Source organism: Echinops telfairi, unplaced genomic scaffold, assembly GCF_000313985.2.
Source record: "Echinops telfairi isolate 266 unplaced genomic scaffold, ASM31398v2 ScPeMD7_6;HRSCAF=24_1, whole genome shotgun sequence".
Classification (NCBI taxonomy): Eukaryota; Metazoa; Chordata; class Mammalia; order Afrosoricida; family Tenrecidae; genus Echinops; species Echinops telfairi.
In genome coordinates this window covers 1,980,186-1,989,313 of record NW_022103903.1, presented here as the reverse complement: position 1 = coordinate 1,989,313, position 9,128 = coordinate 1,980,186, and the positions used below count along the sequence as shown (strand labels likewise).

The following is a 9,128-nucleotide window of genomic DNA, read 5'->3' as shown; positions in this document are numbered from 1 at the left end:
ATAAATTCCTCTTTATACTCACACAGCCATGCAACAATGCTGAATTCAGGAAGATCACAGGCCAGTGGGTGGAAAGTCTTGTGGATCCAGTGGCAGTGGAAGCAGCTTCAACTGGTGTGAGTCTCCACACCAGTTCCAGGGGCCTGGCTACCAACAGTTTAGCTCCATGTGGCATGTCAACAGTAATGTCTCACAGGGAGAAAGTTTGTTCCGCCTCCACCAAGCCATTTATTTCAGTAACGCCATGAAATGTGGTCATCAAGCGGCAACCTGATTTGACAGGCTCAACTCCACCCCTTCACTATTAATAGTCTTATGTAACTATGACAATGGGCATGCATATTGAATAAAAATAATGAAAGATACAACCCTAGCTCATATTTTTTCTAATACTAATCCACTTAGTATACCCTTGTGCTGTTAGAATAGTAGTCTCTTGTTCTGTGTACAGGCTTCATATGATCACAACAAAATGTTCTATAATTCTCATTCTTTTCAATTTTTCCATAGTTTGTTATAATCAGCACAATCTATTCCCCTTGCATAGTCAATATAATATAATATCCTCCATATATATCATTATTAATTATCATATATATATATCATATATATATCATAAATTAATTTGATTAAGTAATTTTAAGTATTGTTTATGTCCTGATAATTTTTAGTTAATATAGTTCTTGTTTCAAAATTAATTTAATTATTTTGCTAATTCTAGTTAACGACAACGGTAAAACTCTACTGTCAGATCATCATTAGGCTATCAAAAAATTATACTTTGCCATTAAATTTATTTTATAGTCATGAAGATTAATAGTATACTCATTTCAGTAAAGTGTTTTGTAAAACTTCTGATTTCAAGCATAATCAACAGGAATACTTTAAGTAATTTATTAGTAACTCTTTAGGTTTTTTACATTAACTATTATTTAATGACATGCTTCATTAGTCCTTATATTTAAATCAACTGACTCTGATAAAGATTAAGTATATAGAAATGATTTTATGTTACTTCATCTTTCTGAAGATGAAGTTTTCAAAGCATACTTTCAGCTTATTTCTTTTTAAATCATGTTTTATTTAATCATTGGAACAAGCTTGTGATCACTAACCTTTTAAATCTCTTGTAAAATTGGTAGAACTCATTTCAGAAACATAAGTGTCTTAGAATTTATGCTACTGAACAGCTACAAAAAAGATAATTATGTTAGGAATCTATAAATAAATATGTCTCTCTTCAAAATGGGATTAAACATTTCTAAGAAAATCATCATATTTGAAGATTGGATATCTTTTAAATAGCAGCTTTTGCTATTTTTGTTATGCACTTACAAGAAAATTAGGCATTGTAATAACAAGAAAAGTAATTCACATAAATAGAATATGAAGCTTTAATAAGAATAAAAAATAAATGAATACTTCTAAACCTTTGAGACATTTTAATTCCACGGATTATGCCATGAGTTTTAGCAGAGGATACAAATTGCTTTAAGGTAACATAACAACAAGGAAATTACCTTTTAATATTGGTTTCCAGAGCAGCAGGAGAGTCAGCTCCTCGATTTCTCTGGCCACGGGCACACGGTCTCGAGAGAGGAATCACCAAACCCAATGGCCAGGATTCTGCGCTCAGTCATTCAGAGACCCCTGGGCAGTCTACAGCCTGTGACAAAAGGTGTGGAGTCTCTCATTTGCACGGAGTGGATTCTCCACAAATTTAGCAGATCAAGAATTCCAGATAAAGTGTTTCAGCCTTCGCCAGCAGATCATGAAAAATATGGTGGAGATCCACAAAACCCTCATAAACTGCATATTGTTACCAAGATAAAAAGTACAAAAAGACGGCCATATTGGGAAAAAGATACAATAAAGATGCTTGGATTAGAAAAAGCACATACTCCTCAAGTTCATAAGAATATCCCTTTAGTGAATGCAAAACTGAAAGTGGTGAAATATTTGATAAGGATCCAGCCACTGAAGTTGCCACAAGGACTCCCGACAGAGGAGGACATGTCTGACACGTGCCTCAAGAGCACTGGGGAATTAGTGGTGCGGTGGAATCTAAAACCTGTGGAGCAGGAAGGAATTAAGTCCTAATGCCAGAGCAGCCTCAGATTTTAGAAATGTAAATCCTTTATATTTAAAGATGATGAAAAGGTGTTTTCATTAAAATACATTTTAAATAACAAAAAAATACTGGTTTCCAGTGTCATTTTTATTAATAAATACTTGAAAAATAAAATAATAATATATTTTCAGAAAGATAAATGAAAACTTATGATATTTAAAAAATAATAACAAAAGATATTAAGTGACCTTATTAATTCTTAAAATATTTCCCAAATTGTCTTCTGATTTTAAAATAAGATTTATTTTATAACTAATTTACATCTCATTCTAGATTATATTCTCAATACACAATTATAATTAATTTAGGTTAGTATAATAAAATCCATAGATTAGTATTATGTTAAAGTAAACTATATATATGTGGGATACAATACTATAGCATTTTATTACTGAAATATTAAAAATCATTGTTTGGACTTAGGAATTTTATTAAAAACTCAACTCTGAATATTATATTTCAAAAATGTATATGACATTTTCAAAACAATGGCTAAAATCAACAATAACAAAACAGCAAAAATCTACATAAAGATTATTTTAATATTTCTTTTCCAGATAATGGCTTAAAAGGGAAAAGAATTAAGAAATGCTGAAAAATCTCCTGCTACTTTGTGGCTTCCAGCTCATAATGACACTATGGGATAGGATGAGGGGCTCCAATATCTTTTCTAATGCTACAACCATGTCACATCCTTCTCACACATAACACCTGATTTGTTAAAAAGCAGGAACAATGAAAACTGACCTTTTGCTTAGCAATTGAGCACTTTAGCCACCGTGCCACCAATGCTCCTTTAGGAAGTACGATGGAGTTTTAATTTAGTGAAATACCTGACTTACATAATCAAAGGAGTCAACTTAGAAATCTGACAAAATAGTATGTCTTTTGTGGGGTGAGTGAAAATCTTTCAATTATATTGACATTGTACTAAATTGCAGCAACATTTTTCAAAGGTCAATAATTATTGAGGGGTTCTGAATGTATGAATTTCTTACCAGTCAAGGGATGTGTTAACTATATGGACTGTCTTTGTGTAACAAGAGACTATGACTACATTTACTTCCTCATAAATACCTATTTTCTTCTAATTCTTAAGGAAAATATGATTCGGTCAGAGGAATTAATACATATTTCTGTTGACTTTGATATTCTGAGTTCCTTAATTTTTAAAAAGGTACAGAAATTAATCCTAACCTGATGCTGAAATAAATATATAATCACCATGGAAAATTAATTTTCCATATGTTGCTTTAGATATTTCTAAAAGTTCACATTAAAAAACAGTATGTTAAAAAAAAGATCACTTTCTAATGTCATATCCAAGTTCACTTGTTATGTTATAGACAGGCACACAAGTGATATATAATGTTATAGTATTGTTTCTTAATTAATATATGAATTAACCATCATAAAATTTAAACATATTCTCAGCATCATAAATTCAATTACTATGCTCATCAAGAAAGGGAAATGTTGCTGCACACTTACAGATATAGAAACTTGCAGAAAAATATTTCAAATGTGTTGGCATGGCATATTATTTAATAAGGAAAATTATGAAGTTGTGTCAGATCTATACAGTTAGGAAACCACCACCATTGGGGACATAGAGAAGGAATCTAACATTTATACAAGTGGACACCCCCCACCCCCCACCCCGCCAAAAAACAAACAAACAGGGAAAATCTCCTCTGTGCAGGGTTTTCATAGTACACATTTTCCTCCTTAGGCCGGTATTGAGCAACTCACTCTGAGTTAGTGTACCCAGTAGTGTCACATGGGGAGTTGCTCTATAGTCACAGTGAATTTTTTTCAAAAAATCAGTTTCACTAAAACCTTGTTTTCTAGGATGGCCAATTTAAGAGAATGGTGTGCAGCTGGGAAATTTTGTTTCCTGCTCAGGAAAAATGCCTCAGAAACTGCTGTGATGTTGAACACAGCTTACAAGAACAGCATTATGGGAAAAATTCAGGTGTAGGAGTGGTTTTCTCATTTCAAAAAAGATGAAATGTTAATTAATGACCAACCTCATTCTGTATGTCAGTCAACATCCCGAATGAACAAAAAGATTGAATCATGGTGCATTTGGAGTTTATTCTACCAGGTCAGATTGTTAATCAAGCTTTCTATTCAGAGGTTCTGAAAAGATTGCATAACAGGGTGTGACAATGCCTGATTTCTGGCTGATGAGGGACTGGTTTTGCCACCACCACCATACACCTGCTCATGCAGTCATCTCATTGCATTGGTTTTGGGCAAAAACCAGCATGCCTCTCTTGCTCCACACACCTGACTCACCTGACCTCACTCCATGCAACTTCTTTTTGTTTCTGTGAATGAAGAGGGACATGAAAGGACAGCGATTTGATGCTGTAGAAGAGGTGAAGAAAAAAATCAAGGGAGTTGCTGTCAGCCATCCAAACAGATGAATTTGAAAAATGTTTTCAAGAGCAGAAATGCAGATGTGACAAATGCATTAAGTGTAATGGAGAGTCCTTTGAAGGTGATAAGGTTGTTCTGTAAACAAATTTTGTACATAGATTTGAAAAAAGATTCTGTCTTTTGGAGGGAGAGGTGGGATATCCCACATATACAGTTATCTTTGATTCATCCATCTTACTGATTCTTGAAAATGTATTAGTATTATGGAATGATCATTCACTTTTCACTTGAGACAATTGTGGCTGGCGTAGAAGTTCACCTGAACACAAATATGTGTGCTTGGTTCAAGGCCTTTTCTATTCTTTCTCAAGAAAAGTTCTTCTTCAACTGGTGATCTAGCCAACACAAGGATTTTCTTCTGATCACCCAATTATGAAATATTCAGATGTATTTTTGTTAAGGTTGAATTTAAATAAAACTTTTATGAATAACACTGACACGATGCTAACAGTGTCAGAAGTAAATTACATTCAGAGAGCTTTCAAAATATTGAATTTCAGCACCGGAAGTCCAGGCAATGTTCAATGGTTTAGTGTTTTCTCAAGAATGACAATATAGAATGGCCTGATTTGGATCAAGGCAAGATGGGGGTCTCAGTCTGTTTCAGACAATCTTTATAAGTCCAGTGGCTCTTCCAGAGAGTGTCAGGAGGTGTCCTTATCTTACACACACACACACACACACACACACACACAGGCACACACATCACAAAATCAAATGCACACATAACAAATATTGATAAAATATATATCACCATTTCCTATGTGTTTGAGTAAAATGGATTAAATTATGCTGAATGCGTTGGAAGAACTCCAGAAGGAAATATGTTCAAAAATTATAATGTTAAAGACCCACATGTTCGCAAAGACAGTTGTTAATTAGTTAATTTTCAACTAGATTAATCATTAGCAGTGTCATTTTTATTCATTACATAACATGGATGGTTTTTCTGATGACTATTTGTCAAGATTTAAGAGGTAATAACCGAAGTAAATCTTTTAACTATATTGTAACCTTTAGAGATAAAAGCATATTTATTTTTCACAAGTCATATTTTCCTTAAAATAGTATATGACACAAGATAAAAGAGACTTGATAGTGTAATTGTTAAGTATCCTGTTACAAAACGAAAGTTAGTGGTTCAAACTCACATGACAACCAGCTTCTGTAAATATAATCAGGAAATTTGTCTCATGCTGTCACCATAAAGCTAAATCAATTCGATGGCACCTAATGTGATTATAAAAATTGCCTGGCCAAGTGCAGCATAAGGCACAGAAAGGTGCCATAAATTGTAAATGTAGGAATGAATCTTTACAAATTACTGTAACTCAACAATTCATTTAATCCCAACATGAGAGAGTGTAAACACACTAATATATATTATTGAACTTATTATTATTAACCAGATAAAACTTACACCCAAGTTTTAGAACATGATAAAATGTACACATTTTAACATGTTTGGGTACATTGCAGAAGTGTCCCCTGTCAAGATACTGATGAATGCTACTTTGTTCAAGAACACAACCAGCAAAATTCTCTGTCTGCATCATGGCTTCTGAGGAAGTGAAACACATGAATTTACCTTTGAGATTTTGAAGATGGATTTTTTTCGGCAATTGTATGAAAATTATATATCAAATAGAAATTCTTATTGCTGGAGCAGTATTAATATGATGATGTAAAATATATTCTGCAACAACAAAGTCAAGGAACTGAAATTTATGTTCTATAAAATATATCCTTCTACCAAAAGTTTAAAACATTTGCTGGTTTCTAGCAGGATATATTTACTTTTCCTTTCCTTGTTTTTGTTATCAACTCCTCACATCTAATGGGAGCTTGGTCCTCCAGCAATATATGTATTCCCTGTTAAGAATATCTGGAAGCTTTACTTCCCATAAAAGCCCTGAGCTCAGGTCTCTCAGGCAGATCTAATATCCTCATGCAAACATTCCTGGAATGTTTAGGATAAACCCTGCCTATGGCAATTTTCACTTCTCACATTCACCAACTCCCCCAGTAAACCTTTAGATAGTGCACTCTTAAAAAATAATAAAATATAACATAATTTCAAGTGTTTTGGTTACCCACTGATTTTCAATCCCCAATTGTATTCTATACCCTACAGCCTCCTGACTATCTTAATATACTTTATTTCTCTGCTGCCTATTGCTCGATGAATTGAAAGTAGTACAGAATGACTTTGAAATCTGGCAGCACAAGTCATTTGGGGATAACTGACAAAAATAAAATATTTCAGACACAGCAGCTTATAAAATTCAAACTTTTAAAATAGTAACAATGCGTATAATATACAGATTGATAGGTGAATCTGTGTGTGTATCTTCTGTATATAAACATGAACATACATACACATATATAAATTGAGACCCAGAAATGACCTACATATGCTCTAAATGAAATGACCTTAATAGGCTCTAAATGTTAGGAATACTCTAAGAGTTGATCTGGAAATTAGAGTTATTATGAATGAAAATAGTCTATTTTATTGGCATCGGAACAAGTGTGAGAATGGCACAGGTCTACACACTTTGTTCTGTTATGCAGAGTCGCTAGGGGTTATAACCCACTCACTGGAACCTAACAACAGCAACATTATTTGAAAGTGCACCAATAAAAATTTAGAGTTTGCTTCTAAATAGTCTTTGGTAATAGTATATTAATGGAGGATGTTATTCATGGTAGTGAATATAGTAAAACCTGAAGTACTGTTTTCATTCTCATTAAAAAAATTCAAGAAACACATTTAAGCTAATCTGATGTAATAAACCAAGTATGTAGGTAGGTAATTTAATTAGATTGTCACAAAATGTACATAGGAAAGTAACAAGTGTGGTGGTTTCCGAGTGTAAATGAATCCATACTGTGCACGTTTTGTCAATGACATTGAGTTGGCTCCAAATCACAGCGACCCTACTACCTACAACCGAAAGAAAGACTGGCCCAGCCTGCACCAGCATGCTGTTGCTGTTTTCAAGGTCACTGTTGCATCCACAACTGCAATGCACTTGTTGAAGGTCTTCCTGGTTTTTTTCTTCCTGACCCTCTACCTAGTATGATGTCCATGTTATTTGGTTAAAAATATAGTAAGTAAAAAATTAAGTATTAATTAATTGTTTGTATTTAACATTTTCATCATATTATTTCGTTTCTTATGTATTATTACTTCCTGATAGTATGTTATGTCTTTTTTGCGATTGTTTTTGTCATTAATTATTTCTAATTTTAGACTCTAGACTTGGTTAAGGGACTGTTATGTTTGCAATAACAAACTAGCTCACATTACTAAGAGTGCTTAAGGAATCCCATAAAACTATCTGGAATCTCAATAATATGATTAAAATATCACATATTTAAATTATTTATGTCATTTTATCCTTAACATAACATACAAATAATTAGTTCATTGTTCTCTTACTTATTTAGTGAACCAAGTCAACCAACAATTCAAATAAAATGTTTGGATTTAGAAATCTTACTAATTTAATCACATCCAAGAAATGACCAATATTAAAATGACCAGCTAGTAATTTAATTCTATTTATATGTTTATGTAATGAAGTTAAAAGATTGAGATCATGCTGAATATTTAGAAATATGCAGCAATGCTGTTAGTTTTCTTTTATATCTTCTATATTAAATGAGATACAAAATGAAGATTTTCAATCAGATATTTTCATAAGGTATATATGATACAAGATAGCTAGTCTCTCAAGTCAGTTCAAATTCATAGAAATGCTACTGGACAGAGGTGGACATCAAGGCTGCAATCATTACTGAAACAGATGGGGTTTATCTCAAAGGTGTTATGTCATTGGGGGTCACCCTCTGGAATTTTTGTTATTTGTTTTTCTATTTTTCAGTACATGAAAGTCAGGATTGAAGCAGGGGTCCTCAAACTTTTAAACAGGGCCCAGTTCACTGTCCCTCAGACCCATTGGAGGGCCTGACTATAGTTAAAAAAAAAAACAAAAAACTATGAACAAATTCTTATGCACCCTGCACATATCTTATTTTGAAGTTAAAAAAAAACAAATGGGGCAAAAACACCCGGCAGGCAGGATAAATGTCCTCTGCAGGCCACATGTGGCCCATGGGTCGTAGTTTGAGGGCAGCAAGTTGAACAAGGATTTGTGGGGCATGGGGTACACTGATGGGTTGGAGGTGGAGGAGTGGTAAAAGGGAGCAGATATCAAGGAGTTCAGGAAGGAAAAGAATGTTTGGAAACTGATTGTGGTGGCAATATACAGTATTGCTTGATGTGATTGGACTATGGAATTTAATGTTTCCTGTATTAACTACCGATAGAATGTTTAAAAAAGGAAGAAAATTTTAAGAAAATAAGTTAACAACCAAAAATGTTTCCTTGAGAGTGAAAGTGAGCCTGACCCATGCCCTGCGGTTTTCAATTGTTTCATAAGCATGTGAACTCTAGACAATGAATAAGAACGATCGGATAGGAACTGATGCATTTGAAGTATGATGTGGGCAAAGAATATTAAATATGTGATGTTCTCCTGGAAGA

The 9,128-nt window shown here is 33.4% G+C and overlaps 1 protein-coding gene across 1 annotated transcript; it reads left to right on the top strand.

Moving 5' to 3' along the window:
• Positions 1 to 1,614: 1,614 nt before the first annotated feature.
• On the top strand, positions 1,615 to 2,127 carry LOC101655551 (39S ribosomal protein L30, mitochondrial-like). Its single transcript, XM_045286271.1, has one exon. The coding sequence runs from the start codon at positions 1,615 to 1,617 to the stop codon at positions 2,098 to 2,100; it is 486 nt and encodes a 161-aa protein (XP_045142206.1). The 3' UTR covers positions 2,101 to 2,127.
• The last annotated feature ends 7,001 nt before the right edge of the window (positions 2,128 to 9,128 follow it).

Coding starts and splice junctions, on each gene's coding strand:
- LOC101655551 (XM_045286271.1), top strand. CDS start 1,615: ATGGCCAGGATTCTGCGCTCAGTCATTCAGAGACCCCTGGGCAGTCTA.